The following is a 22,552-nucleotide window of genomic DNA, read 5'->3' as shown; positions in this document are numbered from 1 at the left end:
ATAACGTTTATGTTAACAAGTGATTGAAGTCATCTACTATCATACCAAGATGCCACTGACTAATTAGGCGTGAGACCTAGTGACTAAGCCATTTGAGCGTAATAAGCCATTTGCTCAGTGATGTGAACATACAACAGTGTTGCAGTGTGTTGCAGTGTGTAAATTACAGCTCAGTATTCAGGACATTAGACGGAGCCTACAGGTGCATATTACCAGGCTTGATGCTGTTGTCATTACGCACCTTGTTTGCTAGAGCAGAGCCTCTCAGGAGTGCATTTTGTCTGAGAGAACAAGAGATCCAGACTGTTGTGGTGTATTATAATTCTAGGCTTTCATTTTCCTCCTTTTTTTCTGGGTGACCTCAACTGTACCTAACAGCCCATTTAGCACCTGGGGAAAACAGAAGAGGTGGTGTGAGCCTTGTATGCCACCTGTCTGTAGTGCCTCGCTGTTTGCCAGAAAGCCCAGCAGGTGCCCATACCCCCCTGAGCAGCCTGCCGGTCTGCTGAAGTATAGCTGGGAGAACAATATGTGCTATAAATACAGTACAGACCCCAGACCAGGTATGAGGCAGGCTTGGCTGAACATGGAGATGCTAAGCTGTAGTGACAAACCTGGATAACAAGGAATACTTTTTCTCCCCCGTGCTTAAAGGGAATATTTCTAAAAAAAACTAAGGGGGCCATTTTTGAGAACTCTGTCAGCCTCTCGCAGCTTCTCCTCCGCACTTTAAAATGTTAAGTACTAGTATGGATTTGGAAAATATTAAATTAAAGATGCATGTAGCATCTATGACGTCACTCGTATTGAAGCAACAAGTGTTCATGCTTAATGACAAAGTAGGTTGTCATTTTAAACTACTACTACAAGTTTTTTATGATCTACCAACTCCATGGTTAAGGTTTGGTTAAGTTCAGGCAACTAAAACTACTTGTTTATGGTTAGGGAAGGATTGGTTTAAAGGAGGAGGGCATTCTCAGATGTTGAAGTTGCATGCTTTGTATAACTCAACCTCTGAAGTTAAAGCCTCTCTCTCAAAACTGCATTGCAAGAGAAAATAAAACAATTTAGTGTTAAAAATACACTCTCATGTGTCCTAAAACAACACTGTGAGTGTCAGATATGTAACACTATTAAAGAGGTAAATATTACTGTAACACTATTCAAAGTGTAACTTTAACCTCGGAAACCGGTGACAATTATATAAACATTGAGATATTGTTCATTTTAACACTATGCAAGTTGAATACAGTTCAACAGTTCCAATTTTACAGGGATGTAGGAAAGTGTTTGCGAAAGCCTCAATGATTGATTAATGGGAACATTACTTTAGTCAATGTCTTTACAATAACAACTATTTCAATGTGTTAGATCAAATAGGAACCGGGCTACAGACATACTGTACATCGACCTCCATGGCAGAGGTAAGAAACCCTGCTTTCTGATGGTGTCTTCCACAACGAGGTAGACCTGTCATTACCATATCAAAGGCCATTTGGGCTACGTGTCTCGGCCAGAGTGAAAAAGAAGAGCCAGCACTTCAACAGCCTCTCGATTCCATTTTTCACATGGAGCCATTTGAATATCTATGGCAGGAGATGCAGATGGATGCACCAGTGTACACTCTCAAACACAGACACACATGTAGCTGTATACACACTCTTACTCTTACACTCACATGCAGGTAATAATGTATGTATATATACAAGCTCACACTCATGCCATTGTTCTGGTCTTCTATGATTTATTTTCCTCTTTGTGATGAAAATTATAGGCAGAACAGGGCACAGTGGTGAACAGACAACCTTTATCCAGTGTGTGTGTGTGTGTGTGTGTGTGTGTGTGTGTGTGTGTGTGTGTGTGTGTGTGTGTGTGTCTCTTCATGAATATTCTCTTTCAAATCCAGCTCTTTTCTCAGGCACCTGGACAGACAGCACACAACAATACTGTGTCATTACGAGCAATGCTATCACTCTGCTCTCCTCCAACCGCAGAAACAACAGACATGAATATACTGTATATTCAGTGAAATCTTTATCAAAGCCGTTCATTATAGTTTGGTGGGTAGAATGGGACACAAACAATGCTGCACGGGTGACAGGGTTCTACTTAAAAAATCTTCTCCAATATTGTAAATGAGGAGCAACTCTGAAACCCAGATTATCTGTTGTTAATACGGATTGCTGCACGACTAAAACTACTTTTGAACGTACACATGTTCAAAATAAGTTCCTTAACGAGGCAATTTAGCAGAGGCACCGTGGCTCTGTCCGGCGCTTAGCAACGTCCATGATGATTGTGATTGGTTTAAATAAATGCCAATAAAACAGAGCATGTTTTTCTTCCATCCAGGAATGCTGTGTGGACTAGCCAGACCCTCCTCCGCAGCACTGTAGAGGAAGGTCTGGCAAAGCGAGACTAGGTTATCTGAAACATTTCTCATGCTGTAAAAAAGTACTGAGTGCCAATAGTTAGCACTTATAAATGCTAGCTCGGCTTCCCCTATCAGTCACCGTCTTCCGAAGCGATGCTGCTGTATGGGCTTTACATTACTTATTTTTACGCTGCAGAGAAGGGTTATCTGTAGATTTTTTAAAAGGCTTGAGACAGCAGAAGGAGGCCGAATTAAATGATCCATCTACTTTTTGGGAAGATGTTTTTTCTTATTGTGCATTTACATCCGGCTGACATCCAATCACTATGCGAGCCAGATCACCTCCAGATGTTGCAATCCGCATGTACACATGTAAACCTGTAAAATGAACTGATGACTAACTGACTTTGACAAGTTAAAACAGGGTTTCCGACCAAACACTGCAACAGCTGATGAGTTCGATCCTCTCCAGCTCAAAGCAGCTGCTTTAATTTTTTATATTTGAAGCAACAAGCGAGTCTGTGTCTGTGTAAATGTATGTGTGCCTGCCTGTATTCTTATGTAGTGAGTGTGTTAAGTGGTGATGAAAAGGGCCATCTACTATTTTTTTTTTGTTTTGTTTCATTAGCTCCTTCCCTCCTCCATGCCTCCCTCTATTTTGTGAAATCGACAGACAGATTGGAAGCGCCTGGATTTGTGGTGAACAAAACGGCCTGGGTGGAGGGGGATTAGTGCCACTCCAGGACAATTATAATCTATTTGCTGCCACGGCAACCTTATCTCCTACCTCCCTCCCAACACACATACACACATTCTCTTAATTGGACGCAAGTCTCAGAGTGAAAACTGAGCTGAGTTCTCTGTGGCCTCGAAGAGGCCGTGTTCAATCGCTAAGCCACGTGAGGTAAAAGCGGTAAGACTAGAGAAAAATGGAGAGAGCCTGAAGTCATTTAACAAACAGCAGTGTGTTGTACAAACCTTTATAAAAAAGTTAAATGAGGATGTTTGAGATTTTTATGAAGGCTTGTAATCTACCAAAGCCACTGAGTTGTCACTGTGTGAATAACGAAACCAAATAACATCTCCTGATCCAACAGGCTGGGCCATTAAAGGGTCACTACCATATGTTTCAACCTGGACCCTATGTTCCTATGTTTTTGTATCTAAGTGACTGATGGGAACAACAATCTTTATATCCAGGTTGAAAAAAACGGTAGTTACCCGTGTCATTTCATATCAGTGGAATATACTGTACAACCTAATGTCATCTAATACAACAGCTCCGCCATGAATTCTACTTTAAATTATAAAAGTTAAAGGTTTGTGTTGATGTTGTCAGACAGGTGATAATTCGACTGTTTATTGTTGAGGTTGTAGTGAATGGTGGTGTTGTACTGGAGTGCATTCAAGTGCTTTTTAATATTTTGCCACCCTCCTCATGTGTGTAAATGGAAAGGACACATTTTAATATAATGCAGTCCAATACAAGACCACCACCCACTACGACTATGGGCAGCTGTGGCTCAGGTAGTAGAGCGCTCGTTTACCAATCGGAAGGTTGATCCCTGGGCCCTGCAGTCTACATGTCAAAGTGTCCAGACACTGAACCCTGAATTGCTCCACCAATTGCTGCACCACGTGTGTAAAAGATTACCTGAGGTGCATGTGGCACCTTGTATGGCAGCCTTGGCCACCAGTGTGTGAATGTGTGTGTGGATGGTGCCTGTAGTGTGAAAGTGCTTTGAGAAGTTGTTAAGACAGCTATACTTTTACGACTTAAATAATAAATATTAAAGTTATGGTCAGAGTTATGAAAATGTCCTCGCTAGAAAAACAACAGCATTCAATTCAAACACTTAAAATGACATATGTTTACTTTTTCCTCCCTCTTGTACCAACAGAATGCACTGACAAATGAGCGTATTTTTCATTTTGGTTTGACAACTTGTTTGTGGTGCTAAACCAGTTCATAAAGTTCCAATGATAATTACCCAAAGGTTAAGAGGTAGCAACCAATTCACACCAATTTATTCTGGCCATGACAGTGAGAGGAATACATCTGATTTGCTATTCAGCTTAAGCAAATTTGTGCGTGTAAAGAAAAACTGGTATTAAGAAAGCAAGCAAACGACTGTTGAGAAGGAACACATGGAAGGCTCTTCTCATTTTTATTATCTTCATCTTATCTGATCAATCCAATACACATAGAGCTGTCAACACTGGCATAAAAAGAAAAAAACTCACTATAAAAAACACAGAGGTTCGAACTATTAGAATATTTTTTTTTTTGCACATGTCCATAAGATGTACAACAAAATACATAAGTATTTGTGTAGGTCTATTTATTTCAACATAAAGTAAGTAGTAAGTAAGAGCAGGACTTCACATGGTCACAAGTCAAACATAATAAGTGCACAATGTAGTTCTCTGAAGAAGTGATTTGTAATTTAAAGGCACAAATTACGAACTGAATTTATTTCAATTCAATTCAAATATCTTTATATATCCCGTGGGGGCAATTTTAAAGCATGCCGACAAGTAAATACATATAATAAATACACACTATGCCATTTACCATAATACTTAAGTAAAAATTAAAGTGTGAATGTGCAACGAGAGAAGAGCAGCAGCAGTTTTATAATAAAAATGATTGTCCGTATGAGGACGTTCTTCTGCGACTGATAGGGACGCTAATTTAGGAAACGCTCTTGTGGGTCGTATGAGGCGTTAGGAACAAACAACCTGTGCGTTTGAATGGGTGGGGAGGACTTGTTGCATCAAAGACATATCAATATCATGGCTCTTAAACACAATTTCAAAACAACTGAATAAATGGATTCTTAAACCACTGAGTGTCTCGCTGACCAGTTTGGGCTAAAGCTATTTTTTAGATTTCTTGTTAACAGACTGACATGTCCCTGCTCTCAGTACATTTTCCATTTCCTGATTTATTCAAGGGTTGCCTTTCTTTTGTTAATTGCCTGCACTTAAATTTAGAAAAGCAGATATGTCCACTAAATACATCACCATCAATATGCTCACTGGAGCTGTTAGGGCCAATTTGATCTTAAGTTTATTTTATTGAAATTTACCTCCCCCTGCTGGCAATTTCACTTTGCCTTATGACACCACCAGGAACTCTTGATAGGTAGACAGGAAGTGAAACCTGGAAGGTGACCGCATTACAGAAGAAACACAAGCCACAGTCGGGAGTGATATAGTTTTTTGACCACGAAACCACGAATACCGAAGTGAATAAGATTGAAGCTTTTCATTTACATTTACACTGAGACACGCATACACCGTGGGATAAGATATTTAAGTTGTATATAGAAGGATAGTAGATCCTATTTTTGTTGGAATTAAGTTTAAGTTTGTTTGAACGTGTGTCCGAAATCCCCCTCGCCTAGCTCATGCGGCGGCTTGATAGAAGGTAAGACAAGTTGCCGAAATAAAGTCAAAAAACTTTGTTGAAAGCATTCTGTCTTGGATTATCGACACCGAGGATAAACCATGCGGATTCAACGCTGTTATCAAGACACCTTCTGCATTGGATGAAGCTGCTGATGGTGAAAACTTTTGTTGGGTCGTGAGTAACACACCCAAACTTTGACTGTTTTATGTGGACAAGCATAACGTTGACTCTTTGATTAAGTGCTTGATAAACGTCAGGAAAGTTTGATACAGTGTAGCATGCTTTGAATTGAAACGTTTGAACGAATCATAACAGTGTTTATTGAATTAGAAATAGTTGATTTGATAGCCTACGATTTTGGAGTGTTTCATTAGAGGAACTTTTGATTTGTTTATTTGTTTGAATTGAGTGAATCACGCTGCATTTAAAGGCCTATTAAAGAGTGTCCCTCAAGCCTAACAAAATGAATGGCCACTATGGATGGTACTCAATCTGCTTAAATGGATGAACATATTAAGGAACTAAAGAAGGTCAGAAAATGGACAACAACAACATGTACATGCAATATGAATGAACTTAAAAGGAAGATGCAAAAAAAAGATATTGATGCTGTGAAACAACATTTTAACATTTTCCAATCACTTTGTGAAGAATTTAATATTTAATTTTTTTTTTAAAGATTGAAGACAGAACTCGAAGCAGAGACTGCTGCATCAGATGCCAAGATAAAGGTCCTGGAAAGCTTTGATTTGCAGTCAGGAAAGTCTGAAGATGAAATGAACTCCTACTTAGAAAGCCATAGACAACTGCAGTCACCTGTGGAGTTTGCTAGAATATCTCAAGTTCCTAAAACACAAAAAACACAAAAGAATTCTGCAACAGCCTAGACCTGCTACAGATTTTACAATCCCTAAGCAACAGCAGGCAATGCCAAAGCGCCCAGTCTCAACTCCAAAGCAGTCTGTCATGATTGCAAAGACACCAATGCCTTTAAAGCTCAAGCAGGATAAGATCCATTTAAAAGGCGGTGGTCAAAAGACCATTTATAGTGAGCCAAGTCCAGACTATGATGGTATGTCTTCTGTCATGCAAAGACAGAATTACATTGTTGATTTACTTGTACTGCAACATAAGCAAGCACTATTAACTGTTAGAGTAATACCAACCTTTCATGGTGACCCATCAAGTTACACAACATTCATGTGTGCCTTTGAATATAGCATTGAAGACAAAACAGCAGTCAAGATCACCTGTACTATCTGGAGCAGTATAAAACAGGACAACCCAGAGAACTTGTCCGAAGCTGCTTCCATATGGATCCATCAAGAGGATATTGTGAGGCTAAAAGACTCCTACAGGAGAACTTTGGAGATTACTTGAGAGTGACAATGGCATACATGGATAAGGCCCTGAAATGGACAAATATCAAGTCCGATGATGGTAAGGAACTACAGAGCTATGGACTGACTGCGACATCAGAACATGTGCAAGAGATAGATAGATAGATAGATAGATAGATAGATAGATAGATAGATAGATAGATAGATAGATAGATAAGTTTATTTGATATAGCACCTTTTACAGACAAAGTCACAAAGTGCTTCACATGATAAACATTTGTAAAAATACAGTACAATCGAACAGAAAATAAACAAGGGGAAAAAGAAAATAATTATTGAATGACCAAGGAAAATCATTTCAACGATTAAAACCCAAAGTTTACAAACAAGCGTCAAAAGCAAATTTAAACAAATGTGTCTTCAGCTGCTTTTTAAAAGCTTCAACAGAGACTGCGGAACATAGGACAGTAGGAAGGGCGTTCCACAGGTTTGGAGCCACTGCTTCAAAGGAACGGTCACCTTTAGTTTTTAAACAAGTGCGTGGGACCACCAGTAATCCCTGGTTAGAAGACCTGAAAGACCTGTTAGTAGTGTACGGATGGAGCAGGTCCGAGATATAAACAGGTGTCAGACCATGCAAAGCTTTATAAGCCAGAACAAGAACTTTAAAAACATTTTGTCAGTCTCATCCGGGTTAAAAGAGACATATAGCTGGATTTCATCTGCATATAAGTGATATACCTCCAAATTGGCTAATTATATGTCCTAGGGGAAGCATATACAATGCAAATAAAATAAGACCTAACACAGAACCCTGAGGCACCCCACAGGAAAGGGCAGCAGTTTCTGAACAATAGGGACCAAGTGACACAGAAAAACTTCTATCTGAAAGATAAGTGGTGAACCAATCCAGGGCGATCATACATTCAAATATCAAAGTATCTCTGACTCCTGTGCCGCCTGTGCGTTCTGTGAAGGCAAACATCACCTGAAAGATTGCCAGAAGTTGAAGACACAGCCACATGTGGCCACAGTAGAGTTTCCTAAAACCAAAGGCTTCCGTTTTATGTCTTACGTCTTTTGAGAGGACACATGAGTAAAGACTGCAAGAGGATGACCTGTGAGAAATGTCAAGGTAAGCACCCCACCACCTTGCATTTAGACAAAGCTGACTGAGCCAGTAAAACAGAAGGAGACCTCCATCAACAGTGGTCATGTCACCCTCGAAGCTGGTGGAGTAACCGGGGCCTGCAAAGACTGTCTAAAGAAGGACTTGCTATTTTATGTTTGGCGTAACGGGGATCAGCCAATCAGCACCTTTGTTTTGGGGTCACAGAAAGGACACCTGTTTGCACTGGCTGATAAGTTTCGTTTTTAAGTTAGTAGTGAGAGTGGCCGGGAGAAGCACATGTAGATATTTCTGCGCTGTATCGTTGTTGTCTGTGTTGCCATCTGTGCACATGTGCGTGCAGAGACATGTCAGTACATTGGTGTAAATGTTTACATATGTGTATTTTTGGTGCCTTAGGTTTATATAAATGTTATCTGTTCTGGGATACTCATTTGAAATGCAGTATGTTAGCATAAAATTCGCTAGCAGCATGCTAATGCCTAGTATTATTAGTGTTACATTACTACTGTGTTTATATATGTACTCACGTGACACTGCACAATAATTATCGGAGTGTTTACAATTGTTGTGTAGTAGAGAACGATGATTAGGCTGCTGTTACTGAGACCCAGCAGTAAGAAGGCTGTTTTTAATTTAATAAGGAGCTGATGTGTGTTATCTGGTATATTCTTTGGTTATTTGATATAAGCAGCTATAGATACCTGTAGTGAAAGGGTTAGAGGGTTAGGGTTAGTGACCGTAAGACTGAGATTCTCCTACAGACGATGGGGCAGATCAAGACTGTCTCAAGTTATGAGCTTTATGGACTGGAAGTAGGAAACCTGGATGTGAACACCTTCATAGAACTCCCTAAGGTCTACACGCAAGATGCCATTCCTGTGACCAAAGTGAACATTGCAACTCAGAAGGACATCTCAAACTGGCCATACTTGAAAGAAGTCAAGCTAAATGAGATTGATTCCGACATTGATCTTATTATAGGAGCCAATGCCCCAAGAGCCCTTGAACCATGGCAGATTATCAATGCCGAAGACAGCGGCCCTTATGCAGTCAAAACGGTGTTTGGATGGGTGATCAATGGACCACTCAATTCTTGCACTGCTGAGGAGTCTTCAAGATTGCCAACTTTAACCGCAAACCATATCTCTGTGACAGAGTTGAAAGATCTACTGGTACAGCAGTGCAATCATGACTTTCCCAAGAGGAAATATGATGAAAAGAAAGAGATGTCTACTGAAGATCGCAAGTTCATGCAGAGTGCCAAAAGCTCAGTAATGCTCAAGAACGGACATTACTATATGTCACTTCCACCGCGTGACCGAGACGTGATGATGCTGAACAACCGTGACGTTGCCAAGCAACAAGCCCTGAACCTGATCTGATCCATCTTATGCTCTGGAATACAGGAACTTCATGACTGACATCATCAAGAAAGGCTGTGCTGAGATGGCGCCACAGGACAGGCTTCAGAGGCAAGAAGGAAAAGTGTGGTACATCCCACATCATGCAGTGTATCACAAAAGGAAGAAAACCTTTAGAGTGGTATTCAATTGTTCATCAACATTCCGACAAACATCCCTCAATGATAAACTACTTCAAGGACCTGACCTGGCAAACACTCTCGTCGCCATTCTGCTAAGGTTCTGCCAAGAACCCATTGCTATGATGGCAGACATAGAGGGGATGTTTCACTAAGTCCATGTCCATGAGGATACCGAGACCTGTTCAGATTCCTGTGGTGGCCAGACGGCGACATTTCAAAGAACCTCGAGGAGTATCGGATGACCACCTATTCAGAGCAATATCCTCTCCAACATGTGCCAACTTAGTACTGCGCAAGACTGCAGATGACAATGGTCACGGCTATGCTGAAGAGGTGAGCAGGACCATCAAATGCAACTTTTATGTTGATGACTGTCTTAAGTCTGTGGCAAAAGAAGACAAGGTCATTACCCTATGCAAAGACCTCAGAGACCTCTGCTCTCAGGGTGGATTCAAGCTCACAAAGTGGGTTACCAACAGCCATTCTGTGCTTGCATCCATTCCCGCAAAGCAGATCAAAGAACTAGACCTGGAGAGAGAGAAGCTGCCACTAGAGAGAGCGCTCAGAGTCCAATGGAACATTGAAAAGGACACTTTAATTTTCCGTGTCGCTCTCCAGGACAGTCCCCTGACACGTCAAGGTATCCTATCAGTCGTCAGCTCTATTTATGATCCCTTAGGATTCCTGGCACCATTCATCCTAAAACAAAGCAGATCCTCCAAGACCTCTGCAAACTGAAGTGCAAATGGGATGATGGCATATCAGAGACTTACCTCACACCTTGAAAGAAGTGGCTTGCTGAACTGGAGCAACTGTCCAATGTTAAAATCAACAGATGCATAAAGCCCAAAAACTTTGGCCAAGTTGAAAAGGCACAGATGCATCACTTTTGTAATGCAAGCAACAATGGCTATGGCAGTATAAGCTACCTAAGACTGACCAACAGAGCGGGTGAAATCCATGTGACACTTGTTCTGGGGAAATCCAGAGTGACACCGCTAAAACAAATAACTATCCCTAGATTAGAGCTAGCCTCAGCAACACTTGCAGCCAAGATGGATCGACTGCTGAGGTCAAAAATGGAATTGGAGTTAGAGCTCTCAGCCTTTTGGACCGAATCTATGCTGAAATACATAAAAAATGAGACCAGAAGATTCAAAACCTATGTGGCCAATAGGATTTCAGACATCCGTAAGCTTTTAGACAAAGACCAGGGGTGGACACATCAGCTTTAAGGAAAATCTGGCTGATGACGTTTCATGTGGTCTGAACATTGAAGCTTTCCAGAAGTCCAAAAGATGGTTCCAAGGACCAGAGTTTCTTGCTAAACCAGACACTGAATGGCCAAATGCGCTAAAAGATTTTCCACCCATCGAGTCAAACGATCCCGAGGTAAAAAAAGAAACGATAGTAAACAGTCTCATTGTAGAAGCAAAGAGCCCACTAAACAAGCTAATTGAGTATTACTCACACTTGTACAGACTCAAAAGAGCTGTAGCTTGGATGTTGAAGTTTCAGGCACTTCTGCAAGAACAGAAACTACGCTGAGTCACTAGAAACACTCAGACTGACCTAAAGTTCAAAGCAAAAGTAGAACTTACTGTAGAATACGTGCAGGAGGCGGAAAATTGTATTATCCACTTTGAACAAAGAAAAGCTTACCAGCAGGAGATTAACTCACTCAAGCGAGGACAGCCATGTGCCAAAACAAGCACTCTCCGCAAGCTGGACCCAATCCTGGACCAGGATATCTTGAGAGTAGGAGGTAGGCTCAACAAAATGGCCTTACCAAGTAAAATGCAGAACCCAGTAATTCTGCCAAAGAACTCGCACATCTCCATGATCCTATAGCAAATCCATCTGCAAGTAGGGCACTCAGGACAAAGTCACATGCTAGCCAAGCTGCGAGAAAGATTCTGGCTACCTTGGAAAACCATCAAAAGGTGCATCTTCTGCTGAAGAGATCAAGCCAAGGTGGAACAGCAGAAGATGGCAGATTTGCCACAGGACCGCATAACCCCAGATGAACCTCCATTCTCCATGTGGGGGTAGATTACTTCAGACCTATCGAGATAAAGCGGGGCCGGTCGCAGGCAAAACGCTATGGAGTGATCTTTACTTGTCTTGTTTGCCGTGCGGTGCACCTTGAAGTGGCAAGCTACCTGAACACTGACTCGTGCATCAATGCTATGCACAGATTAATTTGCCGCAGAGGACCTGTGTCAAGCATCAGATCTGACTAGTGCTGTGCCCATTGAAAACGGGCTGATTGCTTGGCCTGTGGTGTTGCTGCTTGTAGAATTTATCAAAACCAAAGTGTACCCCAAAATGACTTACAGAAGGACCCTGAACCACTTAATATGCAACTCCATTGTATAGCCTATCTATTGACTTAGTGTAGGCTACGTCTACATCAGAGGAAGACATAGGTGCCGATACCGTGGGTGCTCTGGAGTTGTGTGCTTCTTTTACCTATATATTTAACAATATCTTTTGCATTTCTTATCCAAACAACGCCAACCTTGGCACTGCACTTACTCGTGCCCATAGCAAGACACCTGTCAAGTTTGAAATCCATCGGACTAACGGTTCGAGAAATATGCGCTTAACACACAGACAGACAGACGGACAGACAGACAGACAGACAGACTTTCCTGCAATTATAGATAGATTGTGGCACTAACTTCATTAGTGCAAAGAGAGAGTTACAAGAGGCCTTGACGGAAATTGATCACTCCAAAATCCAACATGCACTACTCAAAGAAGGAGTGAAGTGGTCTTTCAATCCCCCTTCAGGAGCACATCATGGAGGAGTGTGGGAAAGGTTGATTCGTCTCGTCAAAAAGATTCTTTATTTTGTTCTGAAAGAACAGCACTTGGATGACGAGGCTCTCCAAACAGCACTGTGTGAAGTCAAGGCCATCATGAATTACCCATCACCACAGTGACTAGTGACCCAGACGACTTGGAACCTCTTATCCGAACCGTCTTCTCCAGTTGAAATCGAAACCAGTCATGCCACCAGAACTCTTCCAGAAAGGAGACTTGAACTCCCAGCAAAAATGGAGACAAGTGCAATACATATCAGACCTTTTCTGGTGGAGATGGATAAAGGAATACTTACCTCTCATGCAGGAGAGAATCAAATGGAATAGACCCAGGAGAAACTTAACCACCGGGGACCTGGTTGTGATTGTGGATAAAACTGCCCCCAGGAACTCCTGGCAGCTGGGCAGAGTGGTCATACCTCTGCCTGGATCAAAAGGTCTAGTGCAAAGTGTTTTAGTGAAGACCAAAGCGAACATCCTTGAAAGGCCAGTGAGCAAACTATGCCTACTTATGGAGGCAGAAGATGGAAGCAGAAGATCACAAATAACATGAGACAAAGTCTATTAAGACTTGCACCAAAAGTACTTTACTTAAATTTAGACTAATGTATTAGATTACATTAGATTTAGAACTTTAATTGGCTCCTTTTTGGTAATTTCTTCCCATGTTGGCTCACAAATAGGGGCTGGTATGTTAGGGGCAATTTAATCTTACATTTATTTTATTGAAATTTACCTCCCCCTGCTGGCACTTTCACTTTGCCTTATGACAGCACCAGGAACTCTTGATAGGTAGACAGGAAGTGAGACCTGGAAGGTGATCGCATTACAGAAGTAACGCAAGCCACATTCGGGAGTGATATAGTTTTTTGACCACGAAACCACGAATACCGAAGTGAATAAGATTGAAGCTTTTCGTTTACATTTACACTGACACACGCATACACCGTGGAATAAGATATAAGTTATTGGCTGCAAACAGGACACATTTGAAGCTGTGGGGGAGAGGAGGTCACTGAACAAACTGTTATCTATCATGGATAACCCCGACCACCCTCTCCACCCCCCCACACTGGTCCAACAGAGGAGCACCTTCTCTAAGAGGCACCGACAGCTTCAACGTCGTACGGACCGCTACAGGAAATCATTCCTACCATAGGCAATTCAACCTTTTAACACTTCATCACTGAGTGTGAGATAAGACTCATATACATCACAACTGCACTGAATGCACCTTGCACAACCTTGCACAACAGGTTTATCTACATTCTATCTTTATCTGTTGAATCAGTTGTACATTTTATTTCCAAATTGTATATATTTTAAATATTGCTCGTGTAGTATTCAATTATTATTTAATGTATATTGTTTCCTATTATTTAATGTATACTCTGTATGTGTGCTGTTTGTCTGATATTTTTGCAGCTGCAACACCATTATTTCCCATTTTTTTGGGATCAATAAAAAACATCTATCCATCTATCTATATGTAAGTTGTATATAGAAGGATAGTAGATCCTATTTTTGTTGGAATTAAGTTTAAGTTTGTTCGAACGTGTGTCCGAAATCCCCCTCGCCTGGCTTGCACGGTGGCTTAATAGTAGGTAAGACAAGTTGCCGAAAGAGGGGCTTCAGTGCATTTGCTGTCCTGAACTCCAAAGAACATTAAAAGCAGCCTTGAGAAAAGATGGATTACTGCCTTAATTTCTCAGAAACATGATACGTGAGGAATTTGGAAGTGTGGTCACAAATCATAAATGACCCAAAAGAAGGAAGAGCAGGAGATGTGCTGATTCACTCGGAGAGTATTGGCGTGTTGGAGGACAACATTTGGCTGCCGAAGGGACTGAACCTGTACCTGTATGCGCATGTATGTGTTTATTAAGGGGGGACAAAAAGACTCTAACATCTTAGGCAGCTATGTTTTCTTTCCTTCTTTATTCCACAATGACCCCTCAAGGAGGTGAAAGGATTACAAAAGAGACATAAATAAAGTCCATCCATCCATCCATCCATCCATCTTCGTCCTCTTATCCAGTGTCGGGTCGCGGGGGGAGCAGCTCCAGCAGGGGACCCCAAACTTCCCTTTCCCGAGCAACATTAACCAGCTCCGACTGGGGATCCCAAATGCCCCAGGCCAGGTTGGAGATATAATCCCTCCACCTAGTCCTGGGTCTTCCCGAGGCCTCCTTCCAGCTGGGCGTGCCTGGAACACCTCCCTAGGGGGCGCCCAGGGGGGCATCCTTACCAGATGCCCGAACCACCTCAACTGGCTCCTTTCGACGCAAAGGAGCAGCGGCTCTACTCCGAGCTCCTCACGAATGACTGAGCTTCTCACCCTATCTCTAAGGGAGATGCCAGCCACCCTCCTGAGGAAACCCATTTCGGCCGCTTGTACCCTGGATCTCGTTCTTTCGGTCATGACCCAGCCTTCATGACCATACGTGAGGGTAGGAACGAAAACTGACCGGTAGATCGAGAGATTTGCCTTCTGGCTCAGCTCTCTTTTCGTCACAACGGTGCGATAGATTGAATGTAATACCGCACCGCTGCTTGATTCTCCGACCAATCTCCCGCTCCATTGTCCCCTCACTCGCGAACAAAACCCCAAGGTACTTGAACTCCTTCACTTGGGGTAAGAACTCATTCCCTACCTGGAGAAGGCATTCCATCGGTTTCCTGCTGAGAACCATGGCCTCCGATTTAAAGGTGCTGATCCTCATCCCAACTGCTTCACACTCGGTTGCAAACCGATCCAGTGAGTGCTGAAGGTCACAGGCCGATGATGCCATCAGGACCACATCATCTGCAAAGAGCAGCGATGAGATCCCCAGCCCACCGAACTGCAACCCCTCCCCACCCCGACTACGCCTCGATATTCTGTCCATAAATATTACAAACAGGATTGGTGACAAAGCGCAGCCCTGGCGGAGGCCAATCCTCACCTGAAACGAGTCCGACTTACTGCTGAGAACCCGGACACAGCTCTCACTTTGGTTGTACAGAGATTGGATGGCCCTGAGTAGAGACCCCCCACCCCATACTCCCGCAGCACATCCCACAGTATCTCCCGGGGGACCCGGTCATACGCCTTCTCCAAATCCAGAAAACACATGTAGACCGGTTGGACATACTCCCAGGCTCCCTCCAGGATCCTTGCGAGAGTGAAGAGCTGGTCCGTTGTTCCACGACCAGGACGGAATCCGCATTGTTCCTCCTCAACCCGAGGTTCGACTATCGGCCAAACCCTCCTTTCCAGCACCTTGGAGTAGACTTTACCAGGGAGGCTGAGAAGTGTGATACCCCTGTAATTGGCACACACCCTCTGGTCCCCCTTTTTAAAAAGGGGAACCACCACCCCAGTCTGCCACTCCTTTGGCACCGTCCCAGACTTCCACGCAATGTTGAAGAGGCGTGTCAACCAGGACAGCCCCTCCACACCCAGAGCCTTGAGCATTTCTAGACGGATCTCATCAATCCCCGGGGCTTTGCCACTGTGGAGTTGTTTGACTACATTAGTGACTTCCGCCTGGGAAATCAACGACAATCCCCCGTTATCCTCCAGCTCTGCCTCTAACATAGAGGGCGTATTAGTCGGATTCAGGAGTTCCTCAAAGTGCTCCTTCCACCGCCCTATTACCTCCTCAGTTGAGGTCAACAGTGTCCCATCCTTACTGTACACAGCTTGGATGGTTCCCCGCTTCCCCCTCCTGAGGTGGCGAACAGTTTTCCAGAAGCACTTTGGTGCCGACCGAAAGTCCTTCTCCATGTCTTCTCCAAACTTCTCCCACACCCGCTGCTTTGCCTCTTTCACGGCAGAGGCTGCAGCCCTTCGGGCCCTTCGGTACCCTGCAACTGCCTCCGGAGTCCTCCGGGATAACATATCCCGGAAAGACTCCTTCTTCAGTCGGACGGCTTCCCTGACCACCGGTGTCCACCACCAAGACCCTAAGACCACAGCTCCTCGCCGCAGCTTCAGCAATGGAAACTTTGAACATTGTCCACTCGGGTTCAATGCCCCAAGCCTCCACAGGGATGCAGGAAAAGCTCCGCCGGAGGTGTGAGTTGAAAGTCTGTCGGACAGGGGCCTCATTTTTACCCGCACGTTCCCAATTTACCCGCACTACACGTTTGGGCTTACCAGGTCTGTCCAGAGTCTTCCTCCACCCCCTGACCCAACTCACCACCAGATGGTGATCGGTTGACAGCTCTGCCCCTCTCTTCACCTGAGTGTCCAAAACATACGGCCTCAGATCAGATGAAACAATTATGAAATCGATCATTGACCTTCGGCCTAGGGTGATCTGGTACCAGGTACACTTATGAGCATCCCTATGTTCGAACATGGTGTTCGTTATAGACAATCCATGACTAGCAAGTCCAACAACAAACAACCACTCTGGTTTAGATCAGGGAGGCCGTTCTTCCCAATCACGCCTCTCCAGGTGTCTCCATCATTGCCCACGTGTGCGTTGAAGTCCCCCAGCAGAACAATGGAGTCCCACACTGGCGCCCCATGCAGGACTCCACTCAAGGTCTCCAAGAAGGCCGAATACTCCGAACTCCTGTTTGGTGCATATGCACAAACAACAGTCAGAGTTTTCCCCCCCACAACCCGCAGGCGTAGGGAGGCAACCCTCTCGTCCACCGGGGTAAACTCCAACGTAGCGGCGCTCAGCCGGGGGCTTGTGAGTATCCCCACACCCGCCCGGCGCCTCACACCCTGGGCAACTCCGGAGAAGAAAAGAGTCCAACCCCTATCCAGGAGTACGGTTCCAGAACCGAGACTGTGCGTAGAGGTAAGCCCCACCAGATCTAACCGGTAGCGCTCCACCTCCCGCACCAGTTCCGGCTGATTCCCCCACAGAGAGGTGACGTTCCACGTCCCCAGAGCCAGCGTCTGCTGCGCGGGTCTGGTCCGTCGAGGTCCCTGACCTTCACTGCCACCCATGTGGCAGTGCACCTGACCCCAGCGGTTCCTCCCACAGGTGGTGGGCCCATGGGCATAAATAAAGTAAATGGACTTATTGCCCAATTTAAATTAAGGTAAATACAATATAATGTGATCTCTGGGTTCTTGTTAGCAAAGACCATATTGTTTAAAAACACATTAGTGTCCACGAATAAACAAGACAGATTCTGTCTAAAAATCTATAATAAAATCTGCAGATGCACAAAAAATGGCACATCCAGCATGTGCACTCCACATGCTGGATTTTCAAGTGCATTAACTTTTACAATGCCACAATTATTTATGTTCTGTTTTACTGATCGACTGTTTGGTCTTTATTGGTTTTATTGCATGCTATTCTTCCTCATTACATTTGCTGTGGCAACAACCACAAAGGGATCAACAAATATTCATGTTATCTTTGTTTCAAACAGGCATATACATATGCACAGGTATCAATGAGAAAATGAGAATGCATTTCTCCACCTGACAAATAAACCCAACGCTCAAACCTGCAGGCCTTTTCAAAATATCCTCTCAGAGTCGAGCTGGAAAACACGTCCGAGAGAAAACATATCGCCTCCTCTGCGTTGTATTTTTAACCTGTCAGCTGTGATGAAGTATGCTAATATTCTTATTTTACAGTGCATGATAAAACTATAATAAACACTGTATGGGGTGATGATGGATGTTTTGTTGCAGTTTGAGACTCTCTTGCTATTTCTCTATCTGGCAGCCTTTGATGGAGGGATTTTCTTTGCTTCTCTCACTCTCTCTCTCTCTTGCAACAGTGGTTCGATTGGCCATAATTGGCTCCTGTTTGCAGCTATTGATCACCTCGATGCACCCTCCATTCCACCCTTTCTACTCCACCCTCCTAACTTCCCTCATTCTCCTTACTTCCCTCCTCCCCCCTTTTCCAACTGTTTCTCTCTCAGACCTCGCTGCTGCTGCCTCTTTGATAAGCATGGTGAATGGCGTGCCGTCATCGTTGCAGACTAACTCTTGAATCAATAGGCGAGTGCAGACGCTCAGCAGTCTATTTATTGCATAGATGGTGGAGAATAGCAATGTTAAGAGATGAAAACCAAGGGGGAGAGAGGCTGAGAAAGAAAGAGAGAGAGGTGGAAGGGATGGAGTGGGTGCCAAACATCAGAAATGCTGCTTACTTATTTTATTCTTATTTTAAGTACAATTATAAAGCATGGACTACAATAAGTGACAAAATGTGAGAGAAAGGACAGAAATACAAGGCAGGGGAATTTGGTTGTTCAGAAAGTCAAACAATTGCATATTTAAAGTTTTACCAACAATGTGCCTTTTAAAAAAAAAAGGACTCATCCGGATTTTCTACCAAACATAAAAACCTGAGAAATGCAAGATATCAATAGAGATATGTGGGAAAATGTTTTTGTTAAATGCCTGAACTGCACCTTTAAAAAATAGTTTTTGCTAGGCTTCATATTTTCATACATGGACACCCCTGTCCACATGCTTTGGTCTGTGGCTATTTTCAATGGTTTGCTGGGACCTTTTATTCCAATAAAGGGAAATGCTTCAGCATACAATAATATTTTAGACAATTGAGTGCTTCCAACTTTGTGGCATTTTATGGAAGGTCCTTTTTTGTTTCAATGACAATGTTCCCCTATGGGAGCAAATCCCTGCAGCAAACTTCCAAAAGAGTAGAGGCTGCTAATATATACAGTAGCAGTAGATGAATGCCCATGGTTGGGGTTGTCCACATACTTTTGACCCTTTAGTGATTGTGTTGCTTTTGGTTGAATACTCATATTATAATTTCTTACTACCCATCTTAACTGTTGATTTAAATTGACAGTGAAACGAAAACTTATGTACTCACATCGGTGACCCCGGCCTCCAGGATGTTGACCTTGGCCTCCTTCTCCAGAGCCTCTTTCTGGTGAACTACAGTATGAAAAGAACAGAGAGTTAAAAACATCAACCATCCATGAACTGAAACATGTAAAAAACAGAGATAGATAGATAGATAGATAGATAGATAGATAGATAGATAGATAGATAATGACCCCGACCTGTGTGTGTAGAAACAAGCAGCCCCACATAAAGTCATTGGTTTACGAAACTAAATCTGCCAAACAATAATCTACACAAACAGCCAGGGGCGTCGGACTGGGAGGAAAAAGGGGACTGAGTACCCAGGGCCCTCATGTGAGGAGGGCCCAAAAAGATGCTAGAATGAATAGCTGTGGATGCGGGGAGGCGCCCATAGAAAATGCCTTTCTACAGGGCCCAGAATTGTGTGCTACGCCCCTGCAAACAGCAGTAATTTCCCAACACAGCAATCAACATTACAGTATTTTAAAGTGGATAAACATTCCAATTTGATTAATCCCTGGTGTCTGCAATAATGTGCAGTATGCATTCATGTGTGTGCAGACGCTGCTAGTAATTAATGGTACGAAATCCACCAAAGCAGCTTTTTAAACTCTGCGCTCGACTGATTCAAAGAAAATCAATAACTTCCTTCATCATCCTAACACACAGTTTATACATCAGATCCAGAACCGCATTGATCCAAAACACCTTTAAACAGTAAAAACTTTACAGATGATTAAAAGCATCCTGAGTCTACAAAATGTTCTACTGTCATTTTTATAGATTAGACCTGTAAGATTGCATTATCATTAATGTGTTTTGTTAATGTCCTTCAAGGACTTTAAGAAAAGAAAGTCGATGTGAACATTTAGGTCAAGCACTGCTGTGCCTATCTCAAGCCATATCTCAAACTTGTGATGTGGTGAGCAGGTATAGTAGAATGTCAAAATCATATGGTATTGTTGGTGATATGTCATATTGACTATTGAATGGGGTGTATACTTTTTTATGAAGATTGGGGAAAGTTCAATAAGGAAGATCTTTTCTCCCTTTACATATTTCTAACTACAACTTTTCTTTAATCTAATGTCAGTGCCTCGCCTACACTGAAGTTTGGATTTTATATTATATTTTATTTTTATAACAGGTGCTGAAGGTGGTGATGTCATTGTGGTTATCATGTGAGCACTTCTCAGACACAAACGTTTGCTGAGTTAGGCCAACAACACCTCCACAGGTCTCGACAATAAATGCTGCCATTCCAGAACCAAATGAGCTATTACTGTAGCATATCTTCACTTAATGAAATATGAGCTTCTAACCTGACCTGCCGCAAGGCAAATATTACAATAAATTTCCACACAAATAGAATTAAACTCTGAACAAAGTTCTTTTTTTCGTCGCTTTAAAGGGAAACAAATGGAGGGCTACAATTGAAATTCACAGCAGAGCACATATTAAAGCCACGAACAAAATGTTATGAAAAAAAAGAAAGAATTCATAATTACATTCACTTTACTTTGCATCTGAATACACCGGTGTGGAGACAGAGAGCGAATCTCTTTTGTTGACACACCAGGCAGATGAAGGATATGCAAATAGCGATCCTTGACCTCTGCCACAGTCCTCCAAATTCAGATTTCAGTCTTTCAATCTATCAGAGCATGATTTGATAGTGTTGGCATGTGTTGCCACCACAGACTTTGACCTTAAACACTATTCCCCAAATAAGTAGCTCTTTACTGTATAACCATCTAATTCACCTCTAGGCAAAGAAACACTATGTTAGCACTTACATATCTCTAATACCTAAACACATAACGGGGCATTTTTCAAACTGGATCCAATTTCTCCACGCATTTGTGCCTAATAGACTGATGTGACCAAAAGTCTTTGAATTTGGGCAGTATTGAGCAAGATCGCAGTGACTGGCTGGCACATCCCGAACTGCAATGTTATCTATTGGGGCAATTGGCACCCTTAGACTTGTTGTCCACCCTCAGACTCCAACCTTATCCACCTCCAACCAGGACAGTAGAATGCCAGTCGGGAAAAAGGCGTTCTGGGAGTCTGTTGTTTTGGAGTAGGCTACAGAAATTAGCCAATAAACTCCTGTTATCTATAAGATTTTCAGTGCCATGGCTCAATGGCCTATTTAAAATGATTTTGCCAATGTGGATGAGGTCATTATAGTTCAATGACCGCCCGTCTTCATTTGAGCCAGAGTAGGCTATAGGCTACGGATGAAGAGCGGACGATGTGAGAGAGCGAGAGAGCGAGGCAGCGGGCGGAGGAGGGGGAAGCAGTGGCTGGAGGGCTGCGAGGCTCGGCATATTGGTGGAGCTTGTGTGTGTGCCAAAAGAATATGTTTTCAGAAGTGGGACCTGTTGCTGCCAGATATCTGTGGTCTGGATGTATCCAGTGATAGGATTCCCCCCCTCTAATCAACAGGGCTGTGATAGAGACATGAGCAAATACCAACCATTGTCTTCATTGAAAATCTTTTAGACAACGCAAAACCATGGATCTATTATATCCTTTTGACCGCACAAAACACTGCGCAGTCTCTCAGTCTCTCTCTCTCTCGTGCTCTCTCACCTCGTCCGCTCTTCATCCATTGCCTGTAGTCTACTCTGGCTCAAATGAATACAGGTGGTCATAACTATAACGACCTCCTCCACCTTGTCGAAATCATTTAAATTAGACACTAATGCATAGGGAAATAGGATGCAGGTTTAAAAAAAAACTGAAATTAGTGTGTGCATCTTTTGGTTACTGCATTGTATCTTTAAGCATGTTATATGATGGCAGGTATTCATAAAGTATGGAAATTAGACTCATACTGTAGTAAAACCAATGTGAACTGTTGCAAATGGAGAAGCAGCACAGTAGTCGGCGTCCAAGCGCCAGAGAGAGACACCTTGTCGGTGATAGCCAAGACAGACATGTCTTAATAGTGCTGTGAGGTAGCAACTGCAGGCTTGGCTCCCTTCAGCAAGAAATAGAAGCTGAAGTGACTGAATTGGTTTGTCAGCATTGCCTCTTCTTCTGTTCACTGAGCAGCATCTGAACAGACTTGTGGTTCAGTGTTACACATGTTTGAAGGAGA

The 22,552-nt window shown here is 43.0% G+C and overlaps 1 protein-coding gene across 4 annotated transcripts in view; it reads right to left on the bottom strand.

Moving 5' to 3' along the window:
- Positions 1–22,552, bottom strand: part of LOC114565842 (receptor-type tyrosine-protein phosphatase N2) — a 298,094-nt gene that overhangs the window by 98,142 nt on the left and 177,400 nt on the right. For all 4 annotated transcript variants that reach the window (XM_028594123.1, XM_028594124.1, XM_028594125.1 and 1 more), the window contains one exon: positions 19,448–19,512. In XM_028594123.1, the coding sequence (XP_028449924.1) occupies positions 19,448–19,512 (65 nt within the window). The remainder of the gene's footprint in view (positions 1–19,447; positions 19,513–22,552) is intronic.

This window comes from Perca flavescens, chromosome 12, assembly GCF_004354835.1.
Source record: "Perca flavescens isolate YP-PL-M2 chromosome 12, PFLA_1.0, whole genome shotgun sequence".
In the NCBI taxonomy this organism is placed as follows: domain Eukaryota; kingdom Metazoa; phylum Chordata; class Actinopteri; order Perciformes; family Percidae; genus Perca; species Perca flavescens.
This window is presented reverse-complemented; position numbering and strand designations above follow the sequence as displayed.